This window comes from Rhea americana, unplaced genomic scaffold, assembly GCF_003343005.1.
Source record: "Rhea americana isolate MKP2758 unplaced genomic scaffold, rheAme1 scaffold_21, whole genome shotgun sequence".
Taxonomy (NCBI): Eukaryota; Metazoa; Chordata; class Aves; order Rheiformes; family Rheidae; genus Rhea; species Rhea americana.
Window position 1 is genome coordinate 1,456,957 of NW_028186258.1, and position 15,726 is coordinate 1,472,682.

General features: G+C 56.8%; 1 protein-coding gene across 4 annotated transcripts; it reads left to right on the forward strand.

Annotated features, from left to right (window-relative positions):
* Positions 1–174: 174 nt before the first annotated feature.
* On the forward strand, positions 175–15,717 carry UNC13D (unc-13 homolog D). 4 transcript variants are annotated; one of them, XM_085304487.1, is made up of 32 exons: positions 176–463; positions 1,436–1,468; positions 1,731–1,838; positions 2,280–2,339; positions 2,745–2,811; positions 2,902–3,079; positions 3,373–3,417; positions 3,913–3,981; positions 4,212–4,281; positions 4,652–4,756; positions 5,085–5,177; positions 5,522–5,625; positions 6,307–6,424; positions 7,059–7,183; positions 7,541–7,631; positions 7,958–8,014; positions 8,411–8,508; positions 8,881–8,932; positions 9,283–9,413; positions 9,912–10,032; positions 10,712–10,855; positions 11,057–11,155; positions 11,448–11,654; positions 12,039–12,107; positions 12,510–12,589; positions 12,912–13,017; positions 13,114–13,185; positions 13,352–13,435; positions 13,792–13,912; positions 14,627–14,750; positions 15,063–15,268; positions 15,359–15,717. In XM_085304487.1, exons 1-32 carry the CDS (start codon positions 407–409, stop codon positions 15,463–15,465), a joined length of 3,201 nt encoding a protein of 1,066 aa, XP_085160613.1. In that variant the 5' UTR covers positions 176–406; the 3' UTR covers positions 15,466–15,717. The 4 variants fall into 4 exon arrangements, with proteins under 4 accessions (XP_085160615.1, XP_085160617.1, XP_085160613.1 ...); XM_085304488.1 differs by lacking the exon at positions 2,280–2,339; XM_085304489.1 differs by lacking the exons at positions 14,627–14,750; positions 15,063–15,268; positions 15,359–15,717 and adding an exon at positions 14,531–14,604 and having other exon boundaries at positions 175–463.
* Positions 15,718–15,726: the final 9 nt, after the last annotated feature.

Here is a 15,726-nt window from a genome sequence, read left to right on the forward strand (position 1 = left end):
GGAAACGGGGCCACGCGCCCTGTCACAGGCCTGCGCAGGGGACGCGGCGTCCCGCCGTGTGCCTGCTCCTCCTCTCCCCTGGCCCCTTTTCCGGCTGGGTTTTGCTTCAGCCATTTCAGGATTAGTTTTGCGTGCTCGCTCGTAAGGTTTTGCCCGCATTGGATGCGAAACCTCCCCGTCCTGCCTGCACCCCCAGGCCCCCCGCGAGGGCAGGCCGCGGCGGCGGGGCGCCAGCGCCGGGCTGGGCCGCCCGCCCGCCCCGCTCTCGGAGGAGGCCGGGGCGCGCTTCCGCTTGCTAAAATGCCCGGGGCGCGATAAGGGCTGCGGTTTCCTCTGAGCAGGCGAACGCGGGGAAGGGGAGGCAGCGACAGCAGCTCCGCCGCCCCGGGCTGAGCTCTGCGCCGGCATGGACGCTGCCGGCGAGGCCCCCGCGGGGACCGGCCCCGGGGAGGAGAGCCCCGAGGTACGTGGCTTCCCCGTCCCGCTTCGCCCCCCGGCCGGCGCGTGGCCGGGCCCCGCGGGGCGAGCGCTCCCCGGCGCCCTGCGGCCCCGCGCCGGGAGGCCGGAGCGCTGCTGCCCGCGGCCTGCGCGGCGCGGCGGCCTCCGGCGCGGCCTTCCCTCGCGGCAGGAGCCCGCGGCGCAGCCTTTGCGCTCCCCGAAGCGAGGGCGGTTTCTCCTCCTCCTCTCTCACGCTTCCCGCTGCCAGGGAAGGGGCGACGAAGGCCTTTCCCTCGCGGCCCTGCTCCGCGCGGCTCCCTGGGCGGCAGGAAGGAGTCGGTCCCCGCGGCGGCCCAGGGAAGGCGCCGGGGCAGCGGGCCGGCCGGCCGCGGCCAGCACTTCGCTCGCCGTCAGGACGAAGCGGCCCCGGCGCGCTGGGGAGCAGCTGTGCGCGAGGGTTAAACTCGCCGTGGGTGGAAGAGCTGAGTTTAGTCCAGATGGCCAGGGGATTAGGCCAGCCCTGGTTTTGCTATTAGCAAACGTTAATGTCCCAGCTCTCGCTCTCTCGCTCTCTCTCTCTTTTTTTTTTCCTGCTATTAGGAGGATCCTAAGGTCATTTGGGGGCCTGGGCTGCCTCCCCCCCCCCCGCCGTAGATGCTTGTGTTTCCCTCCCCGGAGCCCATTGCCTCCAGCCCCCATGGCTGAGCAGGGGCCATGCGGGGCCTTGGCCCAAACGCCTTCTTTGCTGGCACCTTCCCCAAAACACCAGCGCCCGGCGGCCTCCTCGGCCCGCCGAGGTGACGGGGAGGATGTGGCTTGGGGGCTCCGTGCTGCCCTCACGTGTCCGCAGGGTTTCAAGTGGCCTTTAGGGACTGTGCACCCCGAAGGGCTGCGGGTATTGGCACCCCCATCCCTCTGCCCTCCCCCAGTGTCCTCCGGAGATGGCCTCTACCACACCAGCAGACCCAAACATCTCTGGTTTTCTCGTTTCTCCTAGATGGATCTGTCCCACCGGTTCTCCAAACGAGAGGTATGAGCATGACCTGCTTTTCTTTGGGTAAAAAGGCTGCCAGCCCCCAGGGCTGAGCCCATGGTCCTCGTGGGAGGACAACTGCTGGTTGGGGAATGCGGCTCAGCACCTGGGGACCCAAAGAGGCTCCCCAAGGACATCTCTGTTGGGAGCTGGAGCAAATGAGCCCCGTTTGGTTGCCCCTGAGCAATGAAACGTCCCCCTGCGCAGGCCGGCACCAGGAGAGGGGCCACGGGTCACCGGGGCTCCCCTCTTGCTGCAGCTTACCCTGCTCTACGAGGAGGTCCTCTATACCATCCGGTACCGCCTGGGCAAGCCTGAGCCCAACCACGTGGCTGATGCCAAGGAGCTCTACGCCTACGTGCAAAAGGTCAGTGCTATGTGCCAGCCGGAGCAAGAGCATTGCTGCAGCCCCTCAGAACCTGCCCTCATTCCCCTTATCCCTTGCATGTGTCCACCCTCGTGGCAAGAGGCTGGAGAGCACGCAGGGAGAAGGGACCAACAGGTCACCTTAAAAGATGTAGCAGCAATGTCTATGCAGAGGGCAGGGGGCAGCTTACGCCTGAGAAAGGCAGGCTTTTAGGAAGAAATATTTATCTTTGGCTCAGGATGGTTGGAAGAAGTCTTTCCTTTAAGAGCTTTCAGCTGTCGCCCAGCCTTTCTCCTGGGCTGTTTGCTCCTCTCCCACTGAGCGCTCCAGCTGGTTCCCACGGAGCAGGCGCCTTGCTTCCCAGCGCTGGGAAGTCCCTGGCTCTGCTCCAGCCACCATTAGTCAGGCAACATCCGTTAGCAGGCTTAATTTTTGTAACAGGCTTTCGGCATGGATCCGGAAGAGCACAGCATCATCATGCAACAGGTCAAGGAACTGGAGGTAGGAAGAAGGATGTGGTCTCCCAGCAGCGCATGACCCAGGGCCAGCCCCACTCTGTGGGGTGTCCCCACAAGGTCTCCTGGTCTGTGCACTGGGACTTTGGGGTATGGCAGCTCAGCAGCTGCTCCTCACTGTGGCACTTGCCCAGGAGCTGTTTGCTGGCCATACCCCACTGTGACAGCTGGCAGCCAACAACACAGTCCCACTCCTACCCTGTCCTTCCTCGCAGCATTGGTGGCAGCACTGCAGACTCTTGCTGCCCTGCTGCTGAGCCCCGTGGCTGCTTTCTGCCTCTGCAGGCTTTGCCTTCAGGCCTGATGTGCATCCAGCCTGCTGGGTGGAAGAGATCCCCCCCCCCCCCCCCCCCCCTCTGCTCCAAAATTACACAATTTTTCTTTCTTCCAGAGCCCAATTTTTTGTCTGAAAGCAACTGTGAAGGAAGCCAAAGGGATTTTGGGTAAAGACGTCAGTGGTAAGTGGAGATACGTGGGTGTTTTGGGCAGAAAAAGGACAGCTGCTGCTTGCTGTCACAACAGGATCTTTCACTTCTCTGCTGTTGCAGGGTTAAGTGACCCATACTGCCTGCTGGGAATTGAGTCCAAGAGCCAGGAACCAGCTCATCCAGAGAACAAGAAACGGCTAAAGGCTGTGGTCAAAGACCTCATCCCCGAAGACCAGATCCATCGGACCCAAGTCATAAACCAGACCCTCAGCCCAGTGTGGGATGAGACATTTATCCTGTAATCTGCCTTCCTGTCATCCCCTCTTTGCTGGTGGCTGCCACCTTGCTTAGCAAGGGATCTCAGGATCTTTCCAAGGGATCTCATGTTGGGGTGGCAGTGGGGTACTGGGAATGCTGGAGGATTGCTGTGTTCTGCCTTAAGGCTTAGATGGTCACTAAAGAGATGGGGGAGCATCTCTCTGGGGGCCAGGTGGCAGCCACCTGCCTTTAATCTTTCTGCCTGCTTGCTCCCCATCTCTCTGACCCCAACAACTGCTGTTCAGGTAACAGTTTCCCGTTTGCATGTTGCAGGGAGTTTGAAGACGTGGAAACTGCCAGCTTCCACCTGGATATGTGGTGAGCAGCAGCATCTTTCTTCCTGGGCTGGCAGCCCCAACCCACATGCCAGACCTGAGAAGGGTCCTGCCTCATTGCAGAGAGTCCTGGGAGGGTCACCAAGGCATTCCTTGATCCTGCACCCTTTAAAAAGCCCTAGAAACTGGCTTGGGACCTGGTTCCCCATTGCTTTCTGCTGCAAGCAGTCACCAAGAGCAAAGCGTATGATGTGCCCACTATGAAGTGGAAAGAGCCCAGATTGCTTCTGTATGAGTAGGGTTTATTGTCCAAGCAACTGAAGATTAAATCTTGATTTTATTACTAGACAAGGGTGGCTCTTGGAAATAAGCAGTGTGTTTGGAGGTTCTGGATGGAAGATAGTTTTGGAGGGTGGTCTCAGCCCCACCACATTCATTCCACCTTCCCTTCTGCACTGTCTTTTCAGCATGAAATGTTTTGCAGTAGCCTGAATTTCCTCTTTACTTTTCCCATGGGTTTTTCTGTCTGCCCTTCCAGGGACTCAGACGTTGTGGAGTCTGTGCGACACAAGCTGGGGGAGCTGACAGACCTCCATGGCCTCAAAAGGTGGGTGCTGCCGCAGCCCAGCAGCGCTGTACAGATGGCACTGCCAGGTGCAGAGAAATGAGGGTTTAGAAACTGCCCATTTGCCTCCTTAATTTTACAAGTTGCTTTTGGAGATGTGGTAGAAGTCATGAATGTAGCCAGCAGGAGGTGAAGGGATGGTTGTTCCCGCAAAATCACAGACACGAGGAAGAGACAGGAAACCTTTTCACCTCCTGATTTGTGCCTTATAGGATCTTTAAGGATGCTCGAAAAGATAAAGGCCAGGACGATTTCCTGGGGAATGTGGTTCTTCGCCTGAAGGTGAGAGCAGAGCGGGGTGCTGCTTGCGTGTTTGACATAACCTCTCCTCCGAGAGACTCCACAAATATTAATTAAGCCTCGTTGGGTCTGGGGAGGATCATAATCCTCCAGCGACACAGGGCTAATTCGGGCTCAGCGCTCTAATCAGCAGCTGAGCTACACATAGGTGCTGGGTCTCCCAACATTGTGGTTGGTGCCTGGCCAGCCAAAAGCCCTTTCTCAGAGGTTATGGTTTTTTTAAACTACATATAAAAGTTATCAAACAGAGCATCTTCCTGCCCTGTTAATGCACTGGAGACCTGTTCTCTGTAGGGGATCCTTCGTTTGGAAGGCAGCCCCGGGTTTTTACACCTCGTCTCTGTGGGTGCAGGACCTGCATTGCAGGGATGATCAGTGGCACCTGCTGGAGCCCCGGACAGAAACGTACCCCAACCGAGGACAATGTCACCTGCAGTTCCTGCTAACACACAAGAAGGTAGGAGGGGACAAGGGAAGGAGTCTCTTACCACTGGCTTGGCCGAATGAAGCGTCTCCTTCTGCTCATCCCCTGGTCCCTGTCTCAGGATCCCAGGTCCACGTCCCAGGCACCAAGAGGGTCCCACTCACTGGATACCACCTTGGCCCTGCTATTGAGTGCAGAGGCACATAGCCAACACACTCAACACTAGTGTGGAGACTTCTACCACCTGTTCTGCAGTACCTTGGTTACTGCTTTGGCTTCAGCAAGGGCTCTCTGGCCCTACCCTTAATGGATTCTTGTGTTTCCACTCTCTGACTTCATCCTGAGTGCTGTCTCTTTTCAGAGGACCACCACGAGCAGCAGGACACAGCCAAGCTACAATGTCCATCGTCACCTTCTGCAGCAGCTGGTGTCTTATGAGATCCTGCAACATCAGGTACTGAGAAGGTTAATTGGCAAGGGGAGAGATAGTGGAGAAGCACTGGAAATGAAGGTTTAATTCCCTGCTCTTTAGCAGGTGGGCTGGGGTGAGGGCTTCCTTCAGAGCCCATTGAGTTTGACATTCTGCTGCAGGCACCACAAAGTGACAAGTTGTTTCCTGGGGAGGTGGATCATGGTGTATAGTCCATGGAGATCTGTGCTGTTTGGTCATGCCCAACAGCCCTCACAGCAGCCTGTTTCTGCAGTGGTCCTGCAAATGCACCTAGCCACTGTGCCAGTCCTCTGCTCCTCGCTTGTTCTGGGGCATATCACCCTCACTTTGCATCCTCTTTCCTGCAGTCCGGCAGCACTGCCTGGGATGGGGAGCTGAGCAAACATGCCATCACTGTGCTCTACCTGCATGCCACACAGAAGGATCTGTCTGACTTCCACCAGGTCATGGCGTGAGTACCTTGCATCCCAGGGAGCTGTGCCAGTGAGCAACGACATAGCAGTAAGGGGGGAGTTCGCAGGTCCTGGCGTCTTTACCTTGATGCTGTTTGACCTTGGACAAGTCTTTAGTTTCCCACTTGAAAGATTGCCCTAATAATGTCTCCTTGTGTCTCAAGGGCATTGTGGACCTCCCTGGCAGTCAGTGGTATGCTTTGAGATCTCCCCAACAAGACTGTCAATGCTGGACGTGGCCAGGTCAGCTGGCCCTGGCTGTTTCTCCAGCATCATTGAGCTCTTTTTCTTCTTCCCTCATGTGTAGCTCACTCTTGCCTTGTGCCTCTCTGCAAGCAGATTTGCCCACACTGTACACCTTCTGGGCCCAGTCTATCCTGTGAAGTTTAGATTAGCATTACTGGTATTAAGCCCAGGGCTGTGAGCAGCAGCAGGAGACCTAGGTCCTGCCACAATCACAGCCATAGCTGTGGGCAGAGGAGCACAGATGTGGGTGAGGGAGCCCCATTCCGATGTCTGTGGTCACTCCCTCATCGCTCATGATTGCTGTGTTACCGAACTGAGCTCTGAAATCAAGGTTTGTGCATGCGGGAGCAGTTGGGCCAACAGGGTCGTCTTCCAGCTGCCAGAGATGGCCCCAGTGCTGCGGTACTCACCTCAGCCTCTCTTCGGCACTGCAGGCAGTGGCTGGCTTACAGCAAGCTCTACCAGAGCCTCGAGTTCAACAGCAACTGCCTGCTCCACCAGATCACCAGCATCGAGTACCAGTGGGTACAGGAGCGCCTGAGACCGGAGCAGGTGAGAGGAGGCACCAGACGGGACAGAGAGTGGGGCAGCCCAGGGGAAATGTGCCCCAAGCACCAGAGCCAGGGCTTCTCCTCCCAGCTCCTCTTGGGGCGAATGCCAGTTGCCACCAGCACAGCCAAGTTGGTGCGGTTTCCCTCCCTGTGCTCCAGAAAGGACAAGAGATAGTGGGGTATAGGAATGCCCTGAGAGCCTGGAGACCCCAGTGGTGGGCCAGGGTGGCCAGGAGGTATTTCTGGGGAGGAACCAGCAGCAGGGTCCACAGACAATGCACAGGTCAGGTAGCCCTTTCTACCCAAAACTGATCCCTCTCTGTGCAGAGAGGCCCTCACCCTTTACTTTGCCACTCCTCCCCTCCAATTCTTGCTCTCCAACCCCTGCCCAGTTTCCCAGGGCCTCCCAGCACTCTGCTGCGACTCTGAATTTTTCCTGTATAGGCTGTGAAGTTTAAGCAGAAAGATCAATTCAGCCCCCTTCAGGGAGAAGTTACCTAGGGCATCAAGAGGTTTTCATGTTTCTAGAGCAGGCTAGAAATGAGTCTGAAACAGGCTCCCTCTACCTCAGTGCCATGTACCTTCTGGCATCTCCAGCCAGCAATGGCAGCATGAGTTTCCTTCCTTCTCCCCAGAAAGCAGAGCTGGCTGAGTCCTTCCAGTCCTTGCTGACTTACGGGATCTCTGTCATCCGGAGGTACCGCATCGTTTTCCCCCTCTCTGTCCCAAGGTCCATGGAGAGGCTCCAGTCCTTACTCAGGTGAGTCAACTGCTGCGTTCATCAGCCAGTGTCAGCTGCACTTGGGGTCATGATACTTGGCCTGCTGAGATGGACAAGCTTGGTAATCCTTCCAACTCCTGCCACCTGTCCTTGGGGAGAAAGGGGGTATTGAAGTTTGAGCAAAAACCCGTGAGAGCCCTTTCTGCCCCATTCCAGGCTGCTGGCCCCATAACGGCTGTGCAACATGTACATCCCTCCATCTGTGGTCTGGCTTCTAGTCCTAGGCTCCCCACGGGGGATTTTCTCAGGAGGAGAAGGTCTGTTTGCATAGGGTCTCCTGGGTGGTTGTTTTTGAAGGGTTTGTGCTGGATTTCACCAGTGGTTCTCACCTTGCAGAGTCCTGGTCCAGATGTGCAAAATGAAAGCCTTCCGAGAGTTGTGCACACTCAGCTCTGACCTCCTTGAAATGGTCTCTGAGGCTCTCAAGGTACCAGGAGCAGGAGGGTATCTCCCATCGCAGTCCCAGGGAGCTGGGGCCCTGTGGCTGTTCCCTTCCATCCTTCCCCTCTCCAATGCCCATACCTAAACCTTTCCTCCTCCAAAGGCTGCCAAACATATGGACCACCATTGGGGTAAAAATACCAGCTTCTCTTCTTCTTCAGCTCAACTTGGAAAGTGCCACATGGGTCTGGGCCCCACAGTTCTCACCAGGCCACACTGGTTCTTACCCATACCTAGAGGACAGGGAGAGCGAATCGGGTAACAGAGTTGATTTTGTTCCTCCACCTTCACACCAAGTCTCCTCTCTTGCAGTCAGGAACTACAGAGTGGTTTCACATGAAGAAGCAGCACCTGAAGCCTATGATGAAGGTCAGGTCCCATTTCTGCCTTTCTGAGATTACAAGAAGCAATTTGCTGAGCTTCGGGTGGCAGGCCCAAGGGATGGGATGATGCGGATGAGATGAGGCTTTTGCAGTTTTCTGATACACTCTAGATATTTGGCTTTCCAGCCTACCATGAGCTGTGTTACCTGCACATGCTAAGGTACACTGAACCTTAAAACCTTGGTGTGATACTCACCCAACAGGAAGGAGCTGGTCCCCAGCACAGCTACACAAGCATGAGGCAACAGTGGATGTTTACTGACAACTTCCTAGTGGTCCTAAAGCTAGATTGCTACCTCACAAGCAAAAAAATTAACTGAATGGAGCCTAGGTCACCTCACAGCCACTGCATATCAAAAATAAGCTTTTCTTTCCTTTGCAGAGCATGGAGGAGAATGGCAAAGCCCTAACCAAGCTCCTTCTGGAGGTGATAGGAGATCTCCAACAGTGCAACAAAATCTGGAATAAATTCTTCATCAGGTAGGTTTTGGAGGTGGACTTCTCCTTGTCCACTTCCCTTGGGGTCAAGAGCCACAGGACACTGACACTTCATTCATCCTCTCAGGCTCCACAATTAATGCCCGTAAAAGGAAATCTAGAGGAATAAACCCAAGCTATGAGACCCAGGAGACAGGAAATCTCCTCCTGGGGTCTCAGGAAGGAACAGATATTAACTAACTAATGACTTCTTCATCTTCCAGTGGTCCCTCTTAGAAGATCTCCTAGAGCTGTGACACTGCTTCTGTGCTGTGCTTGCTCTTACAGCAAGGATATGAGCTGGGGAAGGATTGCTGGGCTGCATTTGCTGCCTAGGGTATGGCAGACTCCTGACTCCCTGTTTCTCTCTTGCAGCACCTTGAAACTGAATATCTTCTGCATTGCCTACCTGGAGCTGGAGAGCCTGGTGAGCAAACCTGGGCTGCTCTGCAGTCATGAGACTAAAAATTAAAGCCAGGCTGAGATTTTTAGCACTGTCTCAGGCTTGTCTTTCTGCAACTGACTGTTGCAAGAGCAAGCCAGGGAAGTTCTCAGTCTTTCCCTGCATGCCCATTAAGTGACTGTAATATGTTTGTCCCTCTGCTTGACCCACTGAATTTCCTGAAATGCCAGCCAAAAGGAAGGGGAGTCCCTGGAGCTGACCCCTCATCTCATGTCCCCTGAGCTCCCAGAACAGTCTAAGGCTTACTGGTCTGACTCTCGCTAACACCTCTCCTGCCATGAGATACCCCCCCTTTTCCCTTTCATCATTGCTAGGTTGCAAAGCATGTACAAGAGCAGCTGAGTGAGATCGACAGCAGTATGTCCAAGCCCACGGCCGAGAGTCTTTTCCAGCTCTACATGAGCCTGCAGGAGCTCTATCAGATGAAGGACTTCCTCCCAAGGAGGTACCAACCCGTTCAGGCCGAGCCCTGATAAGCGCTGGAGAGAGAGGAGATGTTTGAGGGTAGGAATGAATTGGCTGTTTAGCTCTCCTGGAAGCAGGATGCTCTTTAAATTGGACCAGCTTGTTGATCTCCATGTGGAGTTAATTCAGAGAAGCTCCAGGCCCTTCACATTCACCTCTGTCTGGATTAATTTTGTAACTGTCACTAGTTACAAGGGCAGAGAGACCAGACTGTTGGATGTCTGTCTTCTGACACATCATCAGAAGGGTTTCAGGCTTGTCAGAGGCAGAGGTGGAGTCTTCTCCTTAGCATGTTCCTCATGGGACTCTTTTTACAGGTTTGTGTTCTCGGGAACTGTTACTGGGAGGGACTGTGCCAAGGGTTCAGCGGAGGCTTTCTCCTCCTTGGGGCAGGGTCTCACATCTAAGAGAAAGGAGGGTTTGTAGCCCTGTTCTGTTGTACAGTTAGAGAAGCCAGGTTGGTGCTTTTATCCCCCAGGGACAGACCCTTGGCTCTCAGTGACTTCCACCAGTGGTTCAAAGAAGCTGTGCCCCAGTGGCTGCAGAAAGCCTACACGATTGCGCTGGAGAGGACACAGAGAGCTGTCCAGATGGACCAGGTAACATGGGGAGGAGAACGCCTCCTTTGAGCCTCCCAGGGACTTGACATCTCCCTCCACACGCTCCCATCTGGCCTTCTGGGAGTCTTTTGCTCCCTGGCTATTTGTGGTCCTCACTTCCCTCTTTGGCCTTTGCTAGCTCAAGCCTTGCAGCCTTGAGTTCACCAGAGCAGTTGCCTCTTGCTGCTCAGGAGCAGACTGGCTCCTGTTCCAAGTGCATAGTGAAGGACTTGCTCATCTCATTTATCCCCAGGGCACTGGCGTCCCCATGCCTCTTCCCTCACTGCTCTCTGGCAGCTTGTGCAGAGCAAGTTGATGAGCTTGCAGTTAGTGCAATGCTGCAAATGCCACCATCACATTTGACATTTGGAAAGAGAGGAGAGAGAAATGCAGCCATGGGGCTGGAGGCTCCTCACTCTGCTCTTTGGTACAGTTCAACCATGTTGAATCGAAATAGGGGACGATAACCAGAGTGGGGATCTCCAACTGCTCCAGCCTGCCCTCTGCGCACTACTTCTCCATCCTTGTCTCCTCTGCTCCCCAAAGTGGCCAGGATGACCATGGAGACAGCATATAGGATCAGAGCCAGGAAGATCTTAAAATAAAGGAGTAGCTCTCCCTCCCAAAATGGCTTCTTCCCAGATGAACTAAGCCACATTTGCTCTCTTTGCCCACCCAGCTGGTGCCCTTTGGGGAGCTCAACAAGCACAGCACATCTACCGTCGACCTGTCCACCTGCTATGCCCAGATAGTGAAGACCTGGCAGCAGCTGAACTGGCCAGACCCAGAGGAAGCCTTCATGATCATGGTGAAGCTCGTGGAGGTTTGTACACCTGGACCTCATGAGCAGAAGTTGTGCTTGCAGGCACCAGTGGCAGGAGTTTCCCCTTGCTCTTGGAGACAAGTCTCGGTGCAGAGTACTAGTGTCCTGCCCTGCTGGGACAAGTCAGTGCCGATCCCCTGGCTCCAAGGTGATCTCTTTGCTGCCTGTTCTCCTGCTCAATCCTGCTGCTTTACTCTCCAGGACATGTGCAAAATTGCCCTGATGTACTGCCAGCTGATCAAGGCAAGGGCTGAAGAGCTGTCGCTGCGTGAGCAGAATGAGGGCGATGCAGCCAACAGGGTTGGTATCAGGGCTGGGCCCATGACTCAGGGACAGCACAACCAGGCAGAGAGATGAGCTCAGAGCACCCAGCCGGGAGACCCACCGTCCCTGGTCTGGCTTTCATGGGGTTGAGTGGGCATGGAGCAAGGTCAGAAGGTCTGCCTCAGTTTCCCTTCACATCTACAGTCTTGGAAAATCAGGAGGGAAATCACATAAGCAGAGGGAATGGGATGGGCGTTGATGGAGCCGGCAAGGTATGCACAGTGGGGGCTTGTGCTGGGACGCTCTGAAGCAGACCCTTCTCCCTCAGCTCTGCATCGTGGTGAACAACATCAAGCAGCTGCGGCTGCTGATCCTGAAGCTGCCATCACAGCTGGACTGGCCCCATCTGGAGCAGCGCATGGGGACTGTCATCAACCCAGAGCAGATCCAGCACACACTGCACAACCAGCTAGATAGCACCATCTCCTGCCTTGATCACGAGATCAGGGATGTGGTGAAAGCTCTAGCTGCGAAGGTAACCGCCCATCACTGTCCCCCCTTGCCCCTCACCTGGCCCAAACCAGAGAGGTTTAATCCAAGGTGGCCTGGAGCCCACAGAGCCCAGGGCATCTTCTGCCTGCTGGGATGGATCTGGGGTCCTATGAGATGGAGCTGATGTAAAGGAAGATTGAGGAGGAAAACAAATCCTTAGTTAAGGACAACTCCTACAAGGAGGCTCAAGGAAGAACTTTTGCTTGGGAAGGAGGAGGCAGGACATGTGCTGGAAGGTGCCACAGGTTTTTTGCAGGGAGGCAGTGCCCTGGGTGCCCACCAGACCCAGGCACAGGGAGGCTGGTAGCATACTGTTGCGGAATGAAGGCAAAACCAAAGTGTCTCAGTTGAGTTTCCTCTCTGGCAGCTGGAAGAGGGCATTGCCAGACACATCCAGGAGCTCTCAGCCTCCCAGGACACCCAAGAGCCTGAGGATGTAAGTACTTGGACCCTCCTGGCCGCACTCCTTTTGCAGCTTGCCTGTGGCCGCAGGGCTGCCTAGACACCATGCCAAGGGGCTGCAGGCAGCCACAAACAATACTTAGCCTGCTTGGGGAAGGCCCTTGGCACCCTTCGCTGCCTTCCTCTGCCCCACAGCCCATTCCTGGGACCCAGGGGACACACACCATGGGGTCCAGACTCCCAAATGCTTTGTTAGACACCCATACTGGCAACCAGGATTAGACCCAAGTGCAGCTTGCCCGTGCCCTTGCTGCAGGAGCCCATCCCTGCCCTGCTGGCTCTAGCCAGCTGTCAGTTCTCTGCCCCACTCCCAGTTAAGTCTTGCCAGATACAGCCCATTGGTACCTTCCCTGACATGCCTTTCCTCTCACTGCAGTCCATCATGCCACTGATGAAGTTTCTGGAGTCAGAGCTGCAGTATCTCAATGAACATCTGGTCCAGGAGAACTTTAAAAGGTGACAGGGGCAGAGGCCGGAGATGCACCGTGGCAGGGGCCACCAGCACCGCAGCGCCCTGTCTGCTGCAGGGAGGGAAGAGCTGGCCCTGCCTAAGCAAGCGGGGCTTGAAACCTGCCTTCACTGGCTGGAGCGTCCCATGGGGCTCAGGGATGTCCTTGCCTTCAGGCTGGCTGGCAAGATGAGCCAGTTCCCTCTGGCCGTGAAAGCAGCTCTGGGTTTTCCTTGAGACTTTGCTAAGCCTCTCACACCCTGGCTGAGAACCGAGACCCCTATAATCCCCTACCCAATGCTAACAGCCCTTCTTCTTCACCCGGCACAGCCTCCTCACCCTCCTCTGGCATCACACCTTGGACGTGCTGTCGGCAGCTGCCCAGCAGCAGGTCACCTCGGCCAAGCGCTACAAGAAGCTGCACTGTGCCCTGAAGGTATCAGGGAGGGCTGGCTGCCAGGAGCCCTGGCACGTGGAGCAGGGCTGCCTAGGACATATTTCAGGTGCCATCTAACAACATCATTCTCCACAGAGCCTGGAGCTCTGTTTTTATGCCGAAGGCTGTGGACTGCCGCTGGAGACCCTCCACACTGCAGCCTTCCTGGTAAGGCCCTGCGAAGGGGTGGTGGGCAGGAGGCTGCGACTGTCTCTGTGTCTTCTGGGACTGCGGGACAGCCTCGGTTCTGCCAGGGACAGAAGCAAGACAGCTCCCTGGCTGCGAGCCTGTCTGCGCACTTGACCATCGTACCTCGTCCTCCTCTTCCTCCCAGTCGCTGGAGACCCATCTGGCCCTCTGCTCCGCCACCAGTCGCAAACTCATCCAGAAATACTTCAGCAACAGGATCCAGCAGCAGGTCAGAGCTGCCCACAAGCCCTTTCCTTCGCTCTGCCTCGGCCGGGCTCCCTTCCTCGCGCACACGAGGCTACACGATGCAACCCTTCTAGTCAAACCACCTGGTTTCTCCATCATTATTGGCTCCCCCAGCTCCAGGTGCTCTTGGGAGCAGTTTTGCCCTGGCAGTGGGCAGGTTTGGAGGGGGTTAGCCAGCCAGCTGATGGGGAGGAAATTGCTCCCTCAGGCCAGAGGGCCCCTCTTGCCTCCCAATGCCTGATAACACGTCTTCTCAGCCCTTGCCAGACCCAGGACATCCCTTTTCTGAGTATGCAAGAGCCAAAACACAGCACCCTTATTTTGTGCTGTCTCGCTCAGCTGGACACCAGCTCGGAGAAGTACGGGGCCGTGACGATTAAAGTGCTCTACCGCCCTTCGGAGCAGAAGCTCCACGTGGAGGTCCTCAACGCCGTCAACCTCATCCCCCTGGACTCCAACGGTGAGTGAGCGTCGGGTGGGGAAACCCTTCACTGCGCTAGCACCGCTTGGAGTAATGAGAGCCTGTCCTCACTTGCTCTTGCACTCTGTGAGGCTGATTTAGGTGAGGAAAGGGGTTATTTTACCAGTCTGGGCTTGCTGGAGATCGCTTGTGATCTGCCAGGCAGGGCGCAGGCAGCACAGGGTATGCTGTCCGCTCTGCCCACATCTCACCACCTTCAGTTTGCAGCAATCCTGCCTGCAGCTGCAAAAGCATGCAGCGAGGGCAGCCGGTTCTTCCTGCCACACAAACCCCGTCTCAGACACAATATCCTAGAACAAGAAAGATGCCAGGGGGACAAGGGACCATCTCGGGGGGCAGCTGTCATTCAGTGAGGCCTCCAGGAGAGGTCGCTGCTCTTTCAGTGCCCATGGCTGCTCAACCACGGCAGCTCCCAAGGCCGCTGGGCCACGCGTGGGCTGGCTTGGAGCTGCTCCAGCACCATCCCGTGGGCTGCGAGGTGGCTGTGATGGCGGTCTGGACTCTGCTTAATGGAAACAAATCCCCCCCCCAAATCAGAATCTTGCTGAGACATGTGGCAACATACCTAAGGCAGATGATGCGCCTGCTCTACTTCAGGCTGGCTAAGGGTCCAGGTGCCTCCGGCACCCTTGCGAAAGGCCATTCAGTGGTCCCTAACGTGACATGCGGGGTCTCACGGTTGCACCCCACCAGGCTCTAGTGACCCCTTCGTCCAGCTCACGCTGGAGCCGCGGCACGAGTTCCCCGAGGTGGTGGCCAGGAGCACACAGTGCAAGAGGAACGAGCTGCACCCTCTCTTCGACGAAGCCTTCGACTTGTACGTAGGGGCCAGCCAACCCCCACCGCCCTCACCACCACCACCACCACCACCACCACCACCATGTGCCCTGCCCTGGCCGGGGGGGGGTGGAGACACATGCCCAAAGCGGGGGTGGAGACGGGCTGATGTCCAGCTGCCCGGACGCCTGGGCCCTGCACACGGGGATGGGGCTGCGCTGGGTTCACGGTGCTTTGAGCTGACTGAGGGCAACATGCGGCAGCCGGAGGAGCCCTGCCCCGTGCCCGCGAGAAGCCAGAAAGGGAATATGGGGTGGGTGGGAAGTGACGGCCCCCGTCCCCGCCGCTGCAGCCTGGTGCCCCCGGAGAAATGCCGGCAGGACGGGGCCTGCCTGCTGCTGACCGTGTTCGACTACGACACGCTGGGCGCCAACGACCTGGAGGGAGAGGCCTTCTTCCCGCTGAGCCGCGTGCCGGGGCTCGGCGCCGACGAGGACCAGCTCGACGGGGGCCGGGTGCCCCAGACGCGCCTGCCGCTCACCCACCCCCGGCCCGGCGGTAGGTTGGGGGGGCGGCGCGGGGAGGGCAGGGCAGGGCAGGGGGCCGCCGGCAGCTCCCCCCGCCCCGACCGCCCGCTCTCTCCCACAGGCGACGAGATCCTCCAGCTGCTGGAGTCGCGCAAGGGGGACAAGGAGGCGCAGGCCTTCGTCAAGCTCCGCAAGCAGCGAGCCAAGCAGTCCAAGGAGACGGCGTGAGCCCGGCCCGCCGGGGCTGGAGACAGGACCCGGGAGCTCTTGGTCCCGCTCCCGGCGGGCACGCGGCATTTTGGGCTGGGGGGGGGGGCGTTTCTCTGGTGGGGTCCCGTGGCGTGCCGCAGCGGGCTGGCACCATGCCACACAAGACGGCCGGGGTGGTGATGGTGGCCAACCTGCCTCTCTTTTTTATTTTATTTTATTTTTCACCCCCTTCCTTCGTGGACGTGCCTTTTTTTTTTTTTTTTTTTTTTTTTTTTTTTT